Consider the following 20,109-nt stretch of genomic DNA (forward strand, 5'->3'; position numbering starts at 1 on the left):
TAATTAAGCTTTAATCTTTTTTATAACTCGATTCCAACTAAACAAGGAATTAAAAAAACTGGAATGAATATAGTATTTATGTCAACATGTTTGATAATTAGTTACTTGTTTCATACCGGAACGTTAGTCTATAAACAAACAGAAATACAGGAATATGATCTCAAAAATGAATGCGAGAAAGGATAATCAGGACAAATAAACAATGAAATTATAAAATACAAATAAAAAAGTTGCACAGTTAGAATTCTAATATCTACAAATTGTATAAACATCCATGTCAAAAGCAACGATGTCCTTGACAAGGATCAAGAACAGCAAAGAAACATACCCAATATGAATAAACCGAGAGCGAAAGCTCCATATATAGACTGAAAGGAGAGGGCTTGAGGAACATATAAACATAATGAGGGTTTTGCTCAACCAAGTATCTTGCTTCCTGATCAATGTGCTCGAGACTTTAAGATCAATCAAGAAAACTGAAACTAGTTCAAGAATCAATAATAGTGACGCTAAGCAACATACTTCTTTCTAAGATTTATGTAGAAATCAATACACATACAGCGAATTTAATAAAATATCTTACAACCGGTCTATCAGCATACATCTCATTCTCTCTTGCGTGAACCTTCTCTACAAACTATGGAACAAAATATTGATCCTGATCCAGACATCTGCAAAACTATCTTGTGTGGACAGCGCTTTTTGCAAAAGAAACAAAAAGGACGAGTCATATGATGATTGTTGGGTACTATGCTGACATGTTCCTCTAAAACCCTCCAAGATGAACCAGGCTTCATGTATAAGTCCCGCCCAAGCAGACATTCGACGTGTAGGGTAACACAACAGTACTCATCACACACGTAAAACCGTTGCCCCGGATATATTTTTCCCTCGCAAACTTCACACCAGTTCTTCATTGTACTTATTTCCTGCCCATAAGAAAGAGTCAGCACAGGCTCATCATGCGTATACCTCACCTTTTGAGGCAATGTAGCACATCCAAAACAAAATGCAAAGTCACACTCAAAGCAATTGAATGTTTCATTTGTCGAATAAAAATTTATTTGCTTTTCTTTGCAGACCGAACATATTCTTTGCTCCTCTTTTGGTTTGGATGTTAGAAATAAAGGATGCTTGTGACTTTCATGAACTAACGGCTCGGAAACTGTGGCACACTTGACGTGCAGGTTGAAAGTGCTTCCTTTGTTACTACACCCATAGAAGAATCCAGTCATGCGCAAATGGGTATAGGCGATAAGTACATATCAATAGAACCTAGGGATCTACTTGTAAATATTATTAAACCCTAGACTTTCCTTGTACTATATATATGTTTATAACTCATTCTTAATAAGATAAGAAATATTCATAACATATATGGTATCAGTGCAAACGATCAAAATAACCCTAAAACTTTTCTAAACACAACGTCACCACCATGTCTACCTCTGATCATGTCTCTCCCTCGACAGGTGAAGTCATCACGAACTGAACCACTCCACTCTTCATTGTCAACACTAGCAATGTCACTAAACTCAACGATACCAACTACTTGATGTGGAGTCTTCAGATCCACGCTTTGGTTGATGGTTATGAACTTGTTGGATACCTTGATGGATCTACTACTGTGCCGCCAGTCACAACTGGCACTATCACCGTCCCAAATCCAGATTTCACCGTCTGGAATTGCCAAGATCGTCTCCTATTTAGCGCTTTGCTTGGCGCTATGTCTCCCTCTGTTCAACATTTGGTCTCACGTGCCACCACTGCTGTTGCAGTCTGGGAAACACTTGCTTCTACCTTTGCCAAACCAAGTTGTGGCCATGTACAAGGTATCCGCACTCAACTCAAGGTATGGACCAAGGGCAATAAAACCATTGATGAATATGTTCGTGGCCTTGTTATATGTTTTGATGAACTAGCTGCTCTTGGTAAACCTATGGATCATGAGGATCAAATTGAAAAGATCCTTGAAGGTCTTCCGGAAGACTTCAAACCTGTTGTTGACCAGATCGAGAGTAAGGTCTCTTCCCCGACTATCGCTGCCACTCCAACTCCATTTCCTGTGTCTGCGAATATCGTTCAACACCGTCCAAACAACAACTTCAACAACACGAACAACAACAACCGCTTTCGATCTCAACCACAATGCTTCTCCAACAACAACAACAACCCCCAACTGGCAGTCCTACACCAGCAACAATAACAACACCAACAATCGGTCTTCAAGACCGTACTTGGGCAAGTGTCAACTGTGCCACACACAAGGACATAGCGCTCGACGTTGTCCTCAACTTCTCTCCATGAAGTCTGGTTCCTCGAGCAACTCCAGTCCGTTCACGCGTTGGAAACCCTGCGCCAATGTGGTTGTTGTTGTCGACTCTGGTGTCACCCATCATATCACTTCAGACCTCAACAATCTCTCCTTGCACCAATCCTACAATGGTGGTGAAGACCTGACCATCGCTGATGGTTCTACTATGCATATTACTCATACTGGTTCCATGCTTCTTCCCACTCAAGCTTGATCTTTAAAGTTGGATAAAGTCTTATGCGTTCCTGATAAACATCGGAATCTTATCTCTGTGTATCGTCTTTGTAACGCTAACCAAGTGTCTGTTCATTTCTTTCCTACCTTCTTTCAGGTGAAAGATCTGACTACGGGAGTCCCATTACTCCAAGGCAACACTGAAAATGAACTGTATGTGTGGTCGCTGACACAACCGATGGCTATGGCCATGTTATCTTCATCTGGTCCAAGAACAAGTCTCCTCTCGTGGCATTCACGATTGGGTCACCCCTCTCCCCCAATTCTAAACACTATTATTTCTACTTTTTCTCTTCCTGTTGCTTCTTCTACTTCCAAACATTTATCTTGCTCGGATTGTTTTATTAATAAAAGTCACAAATTACCTTTTACACAATCTTCTATCATCTCCACACACCCTCTTGAATATGTTTTCTCCGACGTTTGGACCTCTCCCATTCTCTCTACTCAAAACTACAAATATTATCTTGTTCTTGTTGACCACTACACTCGATACACATGGTTGTATCCTCTCCAACGCAAATCTGATGTCAAACCTGTGTTCTCTACCTTCAAGTCCCTCGTTGAAAATCGATTTCAAACACGGATTGGGACATTGTTTTCTAACAATGGGGGTGAATCCTTTCTACTCATGGTGTCACTCATCTCACATCGCCACATTATGGAGACCAGTCTCACACTCATGTCGACGGCAAACTTACCTACAGTCCACTGGCCATATGCGTTTGCCACCGCGGTATATCTTATAAACAGGATGCCCACCCCTGTTCTTGGCAACCAATCACCATTTCAGAAACTCTTTCAGACATCTCCCAACTATGAGAAGCTTCGGGTCTTTGGTTGTTTATGTTTCCCATAGCTAAGACCCTATACAACTCATAAACTCGATGCTCGATCTTTTGGTTGTGTCTTCCTTGGTTACTCACTCACGCAGAGTACATACTACTGTCTTCACATTCTGTCAGGTCGCATCTATACCTCTCGTCACGTCCAATTTGTGGGACACACACTCCCGTTTTGTCAATCAATGTCGTCACACACTGATGAGACAACATCAACTCGGAGCTCACTACCCTTGTTGTGGCTTCCTTCCTTACCTCCGGTGTCGTCGTCGCCAGTGATTTCACCACCATCTCCACTGTCACCGACGACATTAACGACGGATGACGTTGCTGGTACTTCGCGACCTCCAATATTGTTCACGTATCAACGCCGTGATAAACATATGGACAATTCTTTAGGCCCATTACCTACTCCTCAGGCCCAAGATCAATCTCAAGCTCGACAAGGTCCAACTACTAGGCCTCTTGAGTCATCTTCTCCGCCTTTGGTTCACCCGTCTCCGACAACCTCCTCGCCGACAACGAGTTTGGACCCCCCACCACAGATCCTCACCCGCGATCATCTCCTCACCCTCAGGTATCGTCTTCTATCTTTATCACCTCCTCCTCCTCTCCGTCTTCTTCTTCTCCCTCAATATCTTCGGAGCCTACTGCTCCTCATGAAAATGAGTTGAATCTCACAACTCAGACTCACCCTCGTCCTCTTGAGCCCACTGCTCGACCACAAAATGAGTTGCAACCCACAACTCAGACCCAACCATCACAAACCCCCCCCCCTCCCCCGCCAAGCCGTTTCCACCCGACCACAGAGCCAAATACAACATGTCGAACCACCACAAAATCACCAAAAAATGAAAACTCGTTCCAAAAATAATATTACCAAACCCAACCCGAAATTTGGTTTCCTTGCCACAACTCGCAACTCTTTATCCCCGGAACCAAAAACAATAGTTCAAGCTCTCAAGGATCCGTTTTGGGGAAGGGCATGTTCAGTGGAATACGACGCTGTAATGGGCAATTACACATGGTATCTGGTGCCTCCTGATGTCAAACAGAATATCGTCGGTTGTAAGTGGGTATTCACTACAAAATTTTTCTGATGGTTCTCTTGATCGGTTAAAGGCACGCTTAGTTGCTAAAGGATTTCATCAACAATATGGCAAGACTAAGCTGACACTTTTAGTCATGTGATCAAGTCTACAACTATCTGGGCTGTTCTTGATGTTGCAGTGAAGAAGAACTGGGTAATAAAACAGCTAGATGTCAACAATGCGTTTCTTCAAGGGGATCTCACTGAAGAGGTCTACATGTCTCAACTGCCGGGATTTATTGACAAGGATCGACCACACTACGTCTGCCGATTATGCAAGCCTATATATGGTCTTAAGAAAGCTCCTCGTGCGTGGTATATGGCTCTTAAACAACATCTCCTTGACTCTGGTTTTACTAACTCTCTTGCAGATGCGTCCCTGTTTATTCATGGCTTCGGGTCTCACCTCACATATGTCCTTGTCTACGTTGATGATATCATCGTCACTGGAAGTCACTCACGCACCGTTGATGTTGTACTCACTGCCTTTGCTGATCGTTTCTCCATCAAGGATCCTGTTGATCTTCATTACTTTCTTGGCATAGAAGTCTCTCGGTCCAAACGTGGTATGCATCTCATGCAATGAAAATACATCAATGACCTCCTGCTCAAGACCAACATGTCCGACGCCAAACCTGTCTCTACACCTTTACCTACAACACCAAAACTAACCCTCACAAGTGGTGCTCCCCTTTAGGCCTGGGCATAAAACCCGAATCCAAAAATCCAAACCGAAATAAGCGGATTAAAACCAAACCGATATTAAGGAAATAACCGATTGGTTTTTTGCTTTCATTATATTGGATATTATGCAATAGATATCCGAATATAACCGAACATATAAGAAATAGTTTGATATTCCGATAGATATGCCTCATATGTTTTATGTATTTGTATGGTTTTATGAGAACTTTGTCATTTACTTAATTTCTTATCTTTTTTATTTTGTTTTAATACTCCATTAGTATGGTTATTTGGGTACAATAAGATTAAAAGGTATTCGAATAAAACATTGTCCAATAACTTTTGGTTTAATTTTGGTTATCGACAATCATATCCTAACCGATCCGAAATCCGAATTATTCGAACCGAAACCGATCCGAATTTTATAAATACCCGAATGGATGTTAGAGTCAATATCCAAAAAATCCAAAATCCAAAAAATCCGAACTGAATCCGATCTGATATCCGAACGCCCAGGCCTACTCCCCTTGATGATCCATCTAAATACCGATCTGTTGTGGGCAGTCTTCAGTACCTTTCGTTCACTCGCCCTGATATCTCCTACGCCATTAGTCACCTCTCTCAGTTCATGCATCGCCAGACGCAGGATCATTGGCAAGCCACAAAAAGAGTTCTTCGATATCTTGCTGGCACTACGACTCATGGTATCTATCTTCATGCCTCCTCTCCTAATTCTCTCCATTGTTTCTCGACGTCTCCTCTTAAACTTCATGGCTTTTCTGATGAGGATTGGGCGGGTGACACTAATGATTATGTCTCTACCAATGGCTATGTTATTTACCTTGGTCGCAACCCCATCTCTTGGTCCTCCAAAAAGCAGTCTGGTGTTGCTCGATCCTCGACTGAAGCTAAGTATAGAGCGGTTGCTAACACTGCTGCAGAACTTCGGTGGTTGTGTTCCCTGTACTCTGAATTACGCTTGAACCTCCCATCTGCTCCTGTCATCTATTGTGATAATGTTGGGGCTACATATCTCTGTGCAAATCCGGTCTTTCATTCCAGAATGAAACACATCGCTCTAGACTACCATTTTGTACGCACACAAATACAATCCAACAAGCTCCGTGTTTCCCATGTTTCTACTCATGACCAATTGGCTGATACCCTTACCAAACCTCTACCACGCGCAAGGTTCCAGGAAGCCTGTTTCAAGATTAGCGTGATCAAGCTCCCTCCATCTTGAGGGCGTATAGGCGATAACTACATATCAATAGAACTTAGGGATCTACTTGTAAATATTATTAAACCCTAGACTTTCCTTGTACTATATATATGTGTATAAACTCATTCTTAATAAGATAAGAAATATTCAGAACATATAATGGGGACACGCTGCACATAGAGTCGTAAAGTCCTGATCAACACTATCATATCCTAGAGTGAGCGGATGTGGATGTGTAGGGTGATTTATTTTGCGAGAAAGATTTGCACATTCTTCATGGAGAATGAAATCACATTGCATGCATGAGTAGAAGTTACCAAAATAAATTGGTGTGATGCATGCTTGACACCCCCTGTTCTCATCATAATCTCTGGATGTGTTCTCATCGATCCTTAGATGATGATGTTGATGGCTGAAATGCTGAATAATTCCATCGCTAATCCTCACAAACGGCTCAACTTCTTCAGTGTCTTCTTCTGGCTCTCCCTCAAGTTCTTTACCATCCCACACATTTTTCTGTGTAGCACATCTTGAATGAACCGCATACAAACAACCTTTCTTGATACAAGAGTAACCCCCATAATTATTGTCGATATTTCTGCGACAAACACCACAAAAAAAATCTCCTTTTTCAAAACAATAGGTAAAAGAGATACGATGGTAATGACGTGATATCCTTATTACTCGTGGTATATTTATGCACTTTTGATGGAGGACGAAGTCACAAGGAGGACACATATAGATAGGAGATCTTGCATCAGCCATGCCGCAGAGGTTACAAGTTAAGAAAGCTTGTCTTGGAAACAGAGAAAGAGTATGCTCATGCCACTTTGGTTTGTCTATAGAAAAGACTACCTCTTTCTTCAGACAAGCATTATTCATAGCAAAATCGCAAGCCATGCACCAAGAAAATGTTATGAACCTCTTTTATTGCTTGAGATATTAAGAATGATATGAAAGCTTAGTTCCCTCTTAACCCTATTAAGGTTAATTCTTGGGGCTTGATATTCTCATTAGCATAAGAAGTCCTTTTATAGACTCTAGTACAATCGACCTAAACCTTAATAAGTAAATATTCCATAGCCTTAATCTAATTATGAAAAGGAAACCTAATAATCTAATAATAAGTTAAGCCTTGATGGTCTACGTGATATCTTCATGAGCCAAGATTTGATGACCGAGTGGCTTGAACTTTAACACGAGCATTACGTCAATAGATGAATGTTGTTCCATATAGTTAGCATAGAATCGTAATATGAGCTCCGACAACGCCTCCGGCTGGGAATTCAAATCGATAATAGAGTTGAAGGCAGAGATTAATTCAGTAATGAGTGACATGAGCTCTGAGTTCGGTTTCGGCTGCCAATTCAAATGTATTGAACTGACCAAAGAAAATATTTGAGTAATAACTAATAATATATATGGCCTTGAGGTCCCTTTCCCAATCGAGAAACAATAGTTGAGTAATGAGTGATATGAGCTCCGACTCCGAATCCATATAGTTGCCGATAGATGAGACATCTGGTTCCGGCTCCAAAGAAAAGATTTTTCGAAAGAGTGACTTGAGTTGAAACTGAAGCCTCCAACATGAACTCGAATTCATAGAGTAATCATAGAGTAGCGATATGAGTTTTTGCATCAGCGGCTTTGGCTTGGGATCCAAATCCAAAGAGTTGAAAACAGAGATTGTTAGAGTGATGAGTGACATAAGCTCTGATTCCCGCTGCGAATTTAAAACCGATGAGCTTACCAGATCATTTATTTGAGCAATGAGTGATATGAGCTCCAAATCCCCATCAGGACCTTGAAATAATTGTTGAGTAACGTGTGATATGAGAAGCTGCACATCCTCATCAAAACTTTGAAATAACTCCGAATCCATAAAGTTTTTCTAAGAGAAATTATCTGAGTAAATAGTACGAAAGATGTCCCCTATATAATAACTTTTTTTTGTAAACTATATAATATGGGTTATAAAATTAATTATTTGATTATTTGATAGGTTATAGGTTATATGGGTTGTAAATCTCCACAGAATATTTAATTAACCATATATAGGCAATAAAATCTCAAAAATTAATCACTCTTCTGCATATTAAAAGTGATTTTCGATTTTACTAGCAACTATATATCAAAATAACAGAAATAATGTTTATTATGATTGATTTGATAAATTTCAAAAAATTAGGGTAATCCGCATAACAATAATAAAAAATCTTAAAAAAATTTAAGTCCTCATATTTAACATATGATTTTATTGCATAATGTTTTATTAACAACAATTTTAAAAAACAACCACATAAATTAGATTTTATATAAAAATTATAATATAAATAAAATAAATTTCAACATGTGCTTTAGCATGGATCCTAATCTGGTACTATATCTATTTTGTCTTTGATAAAGCATTAAACGATCAGCATTGAATGATCATCATCACATGGGTCGTCTTTTTGTTCTAACGCTAACTAGATAAGATATTGCACGCTCACGAGTGCATTGACAATAAAAAGTAAACGTACGATAATTTATTAATTTAATTCGGAACAGATTATTGTTACTGTAAAATACTGTTAAAAATTTCGATTCATATGTTTCCAAACAGACTTTTTTAAGCTAAAAGAGCACAGTGAAAGAGAAAGACTTCTTTTGATGTCTTCAATTCAACATCAATGCGTACTTCCGAAGGACAAAAAATTATATTTGGTGTTGAACACACAACTACACAAGAAAGGCTACTTCACAATTCTCTAAAGCTGTTTATCGCTTGATTTACTACCCGAAAACTTACCCCATCCCCTAACAAAACTCACTAATTAAACAATCTACCGAACCTAAATCCAACCTTTCCACAGAGATTTGCCATAATGACATCATAAATCCTGTAACAGAACCTTCCCACCGAACCGCCAACTTCAAATCAAGAAAGAATAGAGGTGTCCTCACCGTACGTAAGAGTGAGGAAGACCAATGCATTTTTGCGGAAAATACATCAACGTTGTGCTTTGACCATTATGAGAATTTAGGCATCACAAATCCATATCACTCGACATCTCAGCTGTTTGCGTGTCAGTTTCACTTCTTACTCTTCGGTAGAAAAGAACATATGCAGCTGAGTTTTTAATTTCAGATTCATTTACAGATGACACATGACTGTCATCAAAATGATACCATTTGTTGTCGTCAATCAACTGCAGGAACAGTGAAACTATATGATCAGATATGATGATACAGATTATGATGCATTTATACATATGTACAAGTAAAAAACAAACGAAATATATATTGAGGCTGATCAAGTCACCAACCTTAGCATAGGCTGTGTAGTGACCACCACCAAGTCCACCGTAATGATTACTAACGGCATATAATTCATATACATATGACTGGCCATTATTGTTTTTCACGTACTTCCTCAAGTCTAGATCCTGAATTGGAAAATTCACAAACGTATCAATCTTGTTCTTGAGATATCTGCTATACGTGAACCGTTTTAAATGGAACACAAGAATATCTGGCAATTTCCACAGGTCTAGCTTTTTGTTCGCTTGTCTGTGTTCTTTACAGCTCGGACAAAACCTGGTTCATAATGGTGAGATAGATGGTCAAAGCTAAATCCTCAAATGATCCTATCAATTTATATGACTTTAATGTTTAGGCTAGGAGCTATACCACATGTCATCCGGTCCGAGAGGTTCTTCTGCTAAAAAGGCCTCCAAACACGAAAACAGGGATATAGCTTCTTGCCTTGTCTTCTTTGCTGAGAAACTTGTTTTATGAACCTCAGGAAGGTCAGTCAAGTAGTTGGAATCATACTTTTCATGCTCACCCTCATTCCACTCGACTAAAACTCTTGTAATGATACCAGGGGTCACAGAAGATTCAGACTTAAGTGGTTTAAAGTTCAAACCACGTTCATCTGTCAAGAATATCCTGAAGGATAACTCTCGATCAGATGCTTCGTCTTTCTCGGTATCTGGGGATGATAAACTTCCGGATGTTTCGTCATCAGGAGCATCAGCAAAGTGGCTGTTGTCATTTCCGTTCTGAATATTAGATGGGGCATGCACCCTGTGCAGAGGTGACAGAAATCCAGAGATTACTGCATCAATGTCAGTTCCACTTAGTGGTTCTGTGTTGACATAAGTCACAAAAGGAGTTCCGAACACTTTCACGTCTCTGACTCTAACACTCTCCTGAACAGCCCTGTGGAACCCAATAATTATGATCCATAAAGCTTAACCTAAAAGGAAAAAAAGAAGAGTTCTTGTGTAACAAATCAAACCAAGCATGCTTACCTTTCCTTCCCTCCATGAAGAATTTCAAGTTTTGCTTTTGTTGATCCTTTCGGCATTTGATTCAACCGATACGCCACAATATGTTCATCATCTTTTATCGCACTTAGTGACTCCAGGTGATTCTCAAAATATCTAAAGATCTTGTGATCATATACCTGAGAGGACAATTCCACCAATCGTCAGGGATTTCAGCCCCAAAAAACAGGATGAAATATATTGATACCAGAACGGAACCAGCAAAATCATACCTCTGCAAGTAAAAGGCTCTCATTATCGGCTAAGCAGCAAGCAGTACCTAATGCAGTAATGAGATCTCTACAAGATCCATGTTTAGGAACTGTTACAGTGTATGGCATCGGAAGACGACTTCCATCCCAATAAAACACCGTAACTGTCATAGGTCGCGTAAGTGTTGATGGCAAAGGTACAGACAAGTACATGAAGGGATCAAAAGTGATTGAGATTTTCCCGCAAACTGGACAAACCAGAGTTGACTTGTATTGGCCCTAAAATATATTAAATACATCATAAGAAATGGTCAGGAAAATAAAATAAAGAAACCTGTAGTACTTGTATGAAAACAAGAACCAGATGAACATTCAATGGAAAAAGTGATTAGGAAAACGGTAAGAGATACTTACTTGACAAACGTTAACTATTACAGAATCATTTCTGGCCTTATGATAATTCCAAAGCTCTTCAGCAACTTCATCATCCGGAAGACTGTCAGAATCTTTAAGTTCAATGTAAGGTTTTCGTTTTACCTTGTTCAAATCTTCATGCAACCCATCCAATAAGAAAGCAAGCAGTTCCTGAGACAAAAATTTAATACATCATACACAAAGCAAAACAAAATGAAATATTCTGGCAGCGAGGGAAGCCAAAAACACAACAATGTCAGGAACAAAAAATTTGCTTAATTATGCACCATCACACATATTAAAGAAAAATTACTAACTTGAGAATCGTGCTGATTGTAACCACTAAACTGTGGAGCAAATCTAGCCAATTTTGTCTTAAAAGTGCGTGGTGCAACTGCGTTCCTTCCTGATGACCATAATTTCTTCAACAAATCACCAAATGCGATAGCAAGCTCACCCTGGATAATTAAGTGTTAGAATTATATTCAGAAAGCACGTGAGTACCTTCACAAGAGGAAATCGAGAAGATATTTAAGCATCAAGAACTTACACACATTCCCAACGGATTATCTCTATTTATGTCGTCACTGTAATCTTGCAAGAAGTATTCAACAATTGGAGGAGTGTGAGCCAAACACTGAAGAGCGCTATTCATGAAGCAGGTATTTCCCAGATTACTCAATCCTGCTAATCCTCCCTTCTCTCCTTTTCTATGAATACTCAAAGAATCGCCGCCATCGTCTTCTGAAGATATTCTGGGAAAGAGACTAAACTTGGACGTGGTGGAATGACCATTTGATAAGGTAGGCCCCCCAGCAATTGTAACACGCGACCTTGATGGTTCCAGAGGTACCAACGCTAACTCATTTCCTGCCGAGCTCATAGCATATTGAGATGAAGACGACCCATCAACTTCAAGAAGAATCTGCATGGGATGCACCAGTCATTGTGGAACAATGAAAGCAAGTGAGATAAATAGGGTTTGTTTTCCAATGATAAAAGGACTCAAAAGGCATGCATTATCAAACAAGTTCCTCTAAGACAATGACCGAAAATCAAGTTAAGAAAAATTGTAGTGCAAGTTGACATAGGTGATTCTTCAAGACAATTCTCTAGATACTTACATCTTGGTCCATCTGAAGCCTCGACTCTTCCAGGCTCTTGTTAGATGAAGGATTCAAGAGTCCGTTTTTCCTCTTATCGAAGTAATCCCAGATTTGAGCCTGTTTATACATATCAATGTAAATTAGAGAACACATCTCCATATGAAACAATGCGTATGTCATCAGAAAAAATAAAGAAACAAGACACAGAAAAGAAACAATTCAGACACACACCTTTTCTTGCGCAACACCTGTCATAGCACAAACCTTCTCATAAAGTTCCCTTACAGAGGCCTGTAACACAAACAATCCTTTTAAGAAAGTGACCAAAGTAGGGCCTAATAGTGAATACACAAAGACTCTTATGATATGCATAAACACAACAAGTAGGTCGAGGCAAAACTGAGAGCCTGAGTAGTGTGATGGAGAGCATCTATACCTGTTTTCCCAACCGTATTGCATTTCTACTTTCATCTCGTCCGTCTGTCAACATAAGGCAGAGTGGGTAAACCTCTACACTATAACTCTTACTGAAAAATCCTTGACAGATCATCTTCCTTGCTATTGGAGGACCCCCACTATACCTGAAAGAGATATAAATAAAACCAAGGTTATGCCTGTGAAAGCATATTTCATCAATGGAATAGTTATGCAGCAAAATAATAACATAAGAAAAGCTCACCAATCAACAAGTCTCTTCCAAACTTCTTGAGGAACTAAAACGTAGTCTTCTCCTTCCACCAAAAATCTACGAAGCTGTGGATCCTTAATGTCGCCCTCACTTTCGATAATATCGCTGTTATCAATCGGTCCAGGCCTCGAAGCTTCTAAGGACTCTCCACTCGATTGGTCAACATATTTCTGCCAGCTTGTATGCCACCTACACTAACACAACCATTAACCACCACGACTCAGCATCACTCACAAGACGATCCTGAACACAGATACAGAAAACAAAAAAAAATCTACATATAGATTTGAACGAAGAAGCACAACGTTATACTACTTAGATCATCATCAGCTAAGTAAGGAGAACAACCTTTTAGAGATGACGAAATATAAGTTCTCTTCCTTCAAATTGTTATCCGATTCGGTAGTCAGCTCCGAAACGATACGCTTCTCTTCGTCAGGAGTGAACGGCATATCACAGACTCCGTTCTCAATTACGAAATCGGAATTAGGGATCGTCATATTTTCAATAGATGAAGCGATCAATGCCAAGATCCACCAATTTCAAACGAAGTCTTAGAGAATCGGAGAGGATTAATAGAAGAAGGAAGGAATTGAAGGAAAGCCTAAATTGGAGGAGAAGAATAAGAAAGAGAGTCAGAGAAAGGTCTTTTGTTTGGTTCGATCCTGGATTTGATAAACCGTGATTAGGTGCTTAGGTTCGTGTAACTTGGAAACACTAAACCGTGATTAATTCGGTTTGTATAATTTGGAAACACTAAACCGTGATTAGGTGATTCGGTTCAGTTTTGATTTGATTCAAAACTCTGTCCGGTTATCATTGTTAAAAAAAAAATACGGCTTTTAGTTGGGTTGGGTTGCAAATAAATACTAAACCCGAATGTTTTACTTATTTTTTTGGATTTTAAAAATGATTTTGTAGTAATTGACTGGTTAAGTTTGGTTACTGTTTCATGAGATGATTCATGCACTGTGTACAACTAATCCCAGTTGTAAAGGGAATTTTCATGGCTCTTAAACGGATTATGTATGGGTAGAGAGTTGGATTATGGCATGTGTGAGAACGGTGACGTATCTCCTCGATGGCAGGACTCATGGGTTGGTCTTTCCCCTTTTATTTTTATACTATGATAAGCAAACCAGAGGCAGTCAAGGAGACTGATAAGCTACCGTGTAGCCGCTACACTCATCCGTGGTTTAAAGGAAGTGGTGAGCCCTTTACAAGAGTAGTTCTTTGCTCTTTTTAATTTGGTGTACAAAAAAAAAAACAGGTTATATTGATGCTTAAAGAGCTTGGTAAGAGACTTAGGCTTGAGAAGCGCCCATTTTAGTTAGCTTCTGTGCGACCAAAGGGGATGCCGAATTTAAAGTTGAGTTAACCCAAATGCTAATAGTATACATCGTTAAGTTCATCGAACAAGAGTCATTGATTGCTGTTTTTGGGAGGGTGTCACGTGCGAGAATAGATGTAAGTATCTAATGAGGTGATTTCACTGGTTTTTATTATATTTTAAAATCAAACTTAAAAATCTTCAAAGCCTATCCCTTACCGGTTGCAATTGCTATGGAGAGATCCCTTATTTAATTGGAAGCCTTTTAGTCTCAAGAGGCTTCATATTTCAGATAGTGAATTAGGTCATAAGAATTCACAAAAAATATTTTCCGTGTTGAACATCACAACAAAGGGTACTTCATAAATCTCTACACTTCGAAAGCTGTTCATTACTTTTACTACCCAAAAATTACCGCTTCAACTAAAAAAAACTCACTAATCAAACAATCTTCCGAAGAACCTAAATCCCACCTTTCCACAGAGATCTGCCATAATGACATCATAAAACCTGAAGCAGAACACTCCAACCGAACCGCCAATTTCAAATCAAGAAAGAATAGAGGTTTCATCACCTGAGTGAGGGAGTCAAATGCAACTTTGAAAAAAATGCTATCAACGTCGTGCTTTGTCCATTATAAGAATATACGCATGACTAATCCATATCACTTGACATCCCAGCTGTTTGTTTCTCAGTGTCACTTCTCACTCTTCGGTAGAAAAGAACATATGCAGCTGAGGTTTTTATTTCAGATTCATTTGCAGATGAAACATGACTGTCGTCGAAATGATACCATTTGTTGTCGTCGATCAACTGCAGGAACAATGACACATGATCAGATAAAGAACTCATCAGAAGAACTACTAGCAAGCACAGTTGACCAACTGTCGTGTGGATATAAATTATAGTCTATTATATGATAAAAATAAAATTATGCTGCATAACTGCATATGCACAAGTAAAAACAAAAGATATAGATAGCGAGACCAATCAAGAAACCAACCTTAGCGTAGGCTGTGTAGTGACCACCACCAAGTCCACCGTAATGATTACTAACGGCATACAACTCGTATACATATGACTCGCCATTCTTGTTTTTCACATACTCTCTCAAATCTAGATCATGAATTGGGAAATTCACAAGCGTATCAAGCTTGTTCTTAAGATATCTGCTATACGTGAATCGTTTTAAATGGAACACAAGAATATCAGGCAATTTCCACAGGTCTAGCTTTTTGTTCGCTTGTCTGTGTTCTTTGCAGCTCGGACAAAACCTGGTTCAGAATAGTGATAAAAATGATCAAAGCTAAATCTTCAAATTATTCTATCAATTTATGTGACTTCAGAGTTTAGGCTAGGAGCTATACCACATGTCATCCGGTCCCAAAGGTTCTTCTGCTAAAAAGGCCTCCAAACACGAAAACAGAGATATGGCTTCTTGCTTTTTCTTCTTTGCCGAGAAACTTGTTTTATGAACCTCCGGAAGGTCACTCAAGTAGTTGGAATCATACTTTTCATGCTCACCCTCATTCCACTCGACTAAAACTCTTGTAATGATACCAGGGCTCACAGAAGATTCAGACTGAAGTGGTTTAAAGTTCAAACCACGTTCATCTGTCAAGAATATCCTGAAGGATAACTCTCGATCAGATGCTTCGTCTATCTCGGTATCTGGGGATATCTCAGTATCTGGGGATGATAAACTTCCGGATGTTTCATCAGCAGTAGCATCAGCAAGGTGACCATTGTCATTTCCTTTATGAATATTAGATGGGGCTTGGACCTTTTGCAGAGGTGACAGAAATCCAGAGATAACTGCATCAATGTCAGTTCCACTTAGTGGTTCTTTGTTGACATAAGTCACAAAAGGAGTTCCAAAAAGCTTTGCGTCTCTGCCTTTAACACTCTCCAGAACAGCCCTGTGGAACCCAATGAATATGATCCATAAAAAGCTTAACCCAAGACGAAAAAGAAAAGTTCTTTGTTGATCCTTTCGGCATTTGATTCAACCGATAAAGTAACAAATCAAACGAAGCATGCTTACCTGTCCTGCCCTCCATGAAGAATTTCGAGTTTTGCATTTCTTGATCCTTTCGGCATTTGATTCAACCGATACGCCACAATATGCTCATCATCTTTTATCACACTCAGTGACTCCAGGGGGTTCTCAAAATATCTAAAGATCTTGTGATCATAGACCTGAGAGGACAATTCCACACAATCGTCAGGGAATTCATCCCCAAAACAGGATGAAAGAAAAATATTAATACAAGAAAGGAACACGCCCAAAATCATACCTCTGCAAGTAAAAGGCTCTCATCATCCGCTAAGCAGCAAGCAGTACCTAATGCAGTAACGAGATCTCTACAAGACCCTTGTTTTGGCACCGTTACAGTGTATGGCATCGGAAGACAACTTCCGTCGCAATAAAACACCGTGACTGTCATTACTCGCGTAAGTGTTGATGGCAAAGGTAAAGACAAGTACATGAAGGGATCAAAAGTGATGGAGATTTTCCCGCAAACTGGACAAACCAGAGTTGACTTGTATTGGCCCTAAAAGAAATTAAATACATCATAAGAAATGGTCGGGAAAATAAAATACAGAACATTACATGGAAGAAGTGAGTAGGAAAAGATACTTACTTGACAAACGTTAACTATTACAGAATCATTTCTGGCCTTATGGTAATTCCAAAGCTCTTCAGCAACTTCATCATCCGGACGACTGTCAGAATCTTTAAGTTCGACGTAAGGTTTTCGTTTTACTTTATTTAAATCTTCATGCAGCCCATCCAATAAGAAAGCAAGCAGTTCCTGAGACAGCAATTTAATACATCATATACAAAGCAAAACAAAATGACATATTCTGGCAAAGAGGGAAGCAATGCCAGGAACAAAAAATTTGCTTAATTATGCACCATCACACATATTAAAGAAAAATTACTAACTTGAGAATCGTGCTGATTGTAACCACTAAACTGTGGAGCAAATCTAGCCAATTTTGTCTTAAAAGTGCGTGGTGCAACTGCGTTCCTTCCTGATGACCATAATTTCTTCATCAAATCACCAAATGCGATAGCAAGCTCACCCTGGATAATTAAGTGTTAGAATTATATTCAAAAAGTACGTGAGTACCTTCACATGAGGAAATCGAGAAGATATTTAAGCATCAAGAACTTACACACATTCCCAACGGATTATCTCTATTTATGTCGTCACTGTAATCTTGCAAGAAGTATTCAACAATTGGAGGAGTGTGAGCCAAACACTGAAGAGCGCTATTCATGAAGCAGGTATTTCCCAGATTACTCAATCCTGCTAATCCTCCCTTCTCTCCTTTTCCAAGAATACTCAAAGAATCGCCGCCATCGTCTTCTGAAGTTATTCTCGGAAAGAGACTAAACTTGGACGAGGTGGAATGACCATTCGGCAGGGTAGGCCCCCCAGCAATTGTAACACGCGACCTTGAAGGTTCCAGAGGTACCAGAGCTAACTCATTTCCTGCCGAGCTCATAGCAGCTTGAGATGAAGACGACCCATCAACTTCAAGAAGAATCTGCATGGGATGCACCAGTCATTGTCGAACAAAAAAACGAACACTGAAAATAAGTGAGATAAATAGCGTTCGGTTTTTTATAACAAGTTCCTCTCACCAAAGATTTAAGACAATGACGAAAATCAAGTTAAGAAAAATTGTAGTGCAAGTTGATAAAGGTGATTTGTCAATATAAGTATTACAGACAGTTCTCTAAATACTTACATCTTGGTCCATCTGAAGCCTTGACTCTTCCAGGCTCCTGTTAGATGAAGGATACAAGAGCCCGTTTTTCCTCTTATCGAAGTAATCCCAGATTTGTGCCTGTTTATACATATTAACGTGAATTAAAGAACACATCTCTGTCTGGAACAATGCGTAAAAAAATATAAAAGACATAGAAATGAAACACTTCAGACACACACACCTTTTCTTGCGCAACACCTGTCACAGCACAAACCTTCTCATAAAGTTCCCTAACAGAGGCCTGGAAACACCAACAACCCATGAAAGAAAGTGAAAAAGTGGGGCTTAGTAGTGAATACACAAAGAATCTCTGGCTCATAAGCAAAACTAAGAGCCAAAGTAGAGTAAATTGGGGCACCTAATACCTGTTTTCCCAACCGTATTGCTGTTCTACTTTCATCTCGTCCGTCTGTCAACATAAGGCAGAGCGGGTAAACCTCTACACTATAACTCTTACTGTAAAATCCTTGACAGATCATCTTCCTTGCTATCGGAGGACGTCCGCTATACCTGAAAGAGATATAAGACCAAGTTACGCCCTTGAAAGCATATTTCATCCACAACAGTTATAGTGTCCCAAAGAGAGTCTTCCCCTTTAAACACAATTCAATCAAATGATGGAAATAATAACATAAGAAAAGCTCACCAATCAACAAGTCTCTTCCAAACTTCTTGAGGAACTAAAACGTAGTCTTCTCCTTCAACCAACAATCTACGAAGCTGTGGATCATTAATGTCGCCCTCACTTTCGATAATATCACTGTTATCAATCGGTCCAGGCCTCGAAGCTTCCAAGGACTCTCGACTCGATTGGTCAACATATTTCTGCCAGCTTGTATGCCACCTACACTAACACAAACACATTAACCTAATCTTAGAAATCTATAGAATTCAATCAAAATATCAAAACAATAGATCAAGATTCACAAGAATGTTCTAAATCTAAACATTAGATTTGAACAGAGAAGCATTACAACAGTCAAATCTGTGAAGCAATAATAAACGTTCTCATGCATGATACTACTTTGAGATGACGATAACAAAACCTTTTAGAGATGACGAAATATAAGTTCCCTTCCTTCAAATTATTCTCCGATTCGGTAGTCAGCTCCGATACGATACGTTTCTCTTCCTCGGGAGTGAACGGCAAATCAGAGACTCCGTTCTCAATCATGAAATCGGAATTAGGGATCGTCATCTTTTTCAATAGATGATGAACCGATCAATGCCAAGATCTACCAAAATTTCAAACGAAATCGCAGGATTCAACGGGGATTTGTGTGAGAGGAAACAAACAACGGCAAGTACAGAGAGAATCGGAGGAGGATACAAGAAGAAGAAATTGAAGGAACCCTAGATTGGAGGAGTCAGAGAGAGAGAGAGAGAGAGAGACGAGAGGTCTTCTTATTGGATTCACGATTTTATGGTTGTTTTGTTTTCCAATTAACAACAACTGCCAAATTTTCCAAACAAGTAGCAAATTCTTTTCTTTTCTTGTAAACTTGGACAATGGAAACAATAAACCGTGATTCGGTTCGGTTTTGCAATTTTTTTTCTTAGGTAATTGCAAAATAAGAAACAATAAACCGATTCGGTTAAATTCTGTCCGGTTATTATTAAAGTTATTTCGGTTTTTAGTTCAGTTGCAATAGTAAAAGTTAAAACCGTTTGATTATTGTGTTAAATTGATTTTGTGATACTGGTTATGTTGGGTTATTGTTTAGAACATTTTTTTTTAATAGTTATATTTCATTCTCTTTAGAATTGGTTATCTTATAATTCATTCACTTTAGAATTTGTGACATCACTAAAAATGGATGAGGAAAAAAAAAATGTGTTGTGAAAGTAGAGAAACTCGAACGTTGTATTCTCTCCTT

At 39.1% G+C, this 20,109-nt stretch overlaps 3 protein-coding genes across 5 annotated transcripts; all 3 read right to left on the reverse strand.

The window, feature by feature from the left end:
• On the reverse strand, nt 606–7,286 carry LOC109125953. Its single transcript, XM_019228770.1, has 2 exons — nt 6,539–7,286; nt 606–1,237 (listed from the first exon to the last, which is right to left on the reverse strand). Exons 1-2 carry the CDS (start codon nt 7,284–7,286, stop codon nt 606–608), a joined length of 1,380 nt encoding a protein of 459 aa, XP_019084315.1.
• On the reverse strand, nt 9,019–13,759 carry LOC104707341 (ubiquitin carboxyl-terminal hydrolase 10). Of its 3 annotated transcripts, none has more exons than XM_010423667.2 (13): nt 13,468–13,759; nt 13,111–13,308; nt 12,868–13,012; nt 12,663–12,722; nt 12,450–12,548; nt 11,876–12,250; nt 11,643–11,783; nt 11,326–11,496; nt 10,933–11,190; nt 10,685–10,839; nt 10,059–10,592; nt 9,695–9,965; nt 9,019–9,577 (listed from the first exon to the last, which is right to left on the reverse strand). In XM_010423667.2, the coding sequence occupies exons 1-13, from the start codon at nt 13,617–13,619 to the stop codon at nt 9,416–9,418; spliced, it is 2,721 nt and encodes a 906-aa protein (XP_010421969.1). In that variant the 5' UTR covers nt 13,620–13,759; the 3' UTR covers nt 9,019–9,415. The 3 variants fall into 3 exon arrangements, with proteins under 3 accessions (XP_010421969.1, XP_010421971.1, XP_010421970.1); XM_010423669.1 differs by having other exon boundaries at nt 13,111–13,313; nt 13,468–13,558; XM_010423668.1 differs by having other exon boundaries at nt 13,111–13,362; nt 13,468–13,557.
• On the reverse strand, nt 14,764–19,668 carry LOC109124458 (ubiquitin carboxyl-terminal hydrolase 10-like). Its single transcript, XM_010423670.1, has 13 exons — nt 19,279–19,668; nt 18,879–19,076; nt 18,598–18,742; nt 18,414–18,473; nt 18,212–18,310; nt 17,633–18,007; nt 17,400–17,540; nt 17,095–17,265; nt 16,747–17,004; nt 16,494–16,648; nt 15,817–16,368; nt 15,453–15,723; nt 14,764–15,262 (listed from the first exon to the last, which is right to left on the reverse strand). The coding sequence occupies exons 1-13, from the start codon at nt 19,428–19,430 to the stop codon at nt 15,104–15,106; spliced, it is 2,736 nt and encodes a 911-aa protein (XP_010421972.1). The 5' UTR covers nt 19,431–19,668; the 3' UTR covers nt 14,764–15,103.

The sequence above is a fragment of the Camelina sativa genome, chromosome 8 (genome assembly GCF_000633955.1).
Source record: "Camelina sativa cultivar DH55 chromosome 8, Cs, whole genome shotgun sequence".
Taxonomy (NCBI): domain Eukaryota; kingdom Viridiplantae; phylum Streptophyta; class Magnoliopsida; order Brassicales; family Brassicaceae; genus Camelina; species Camelina sativa.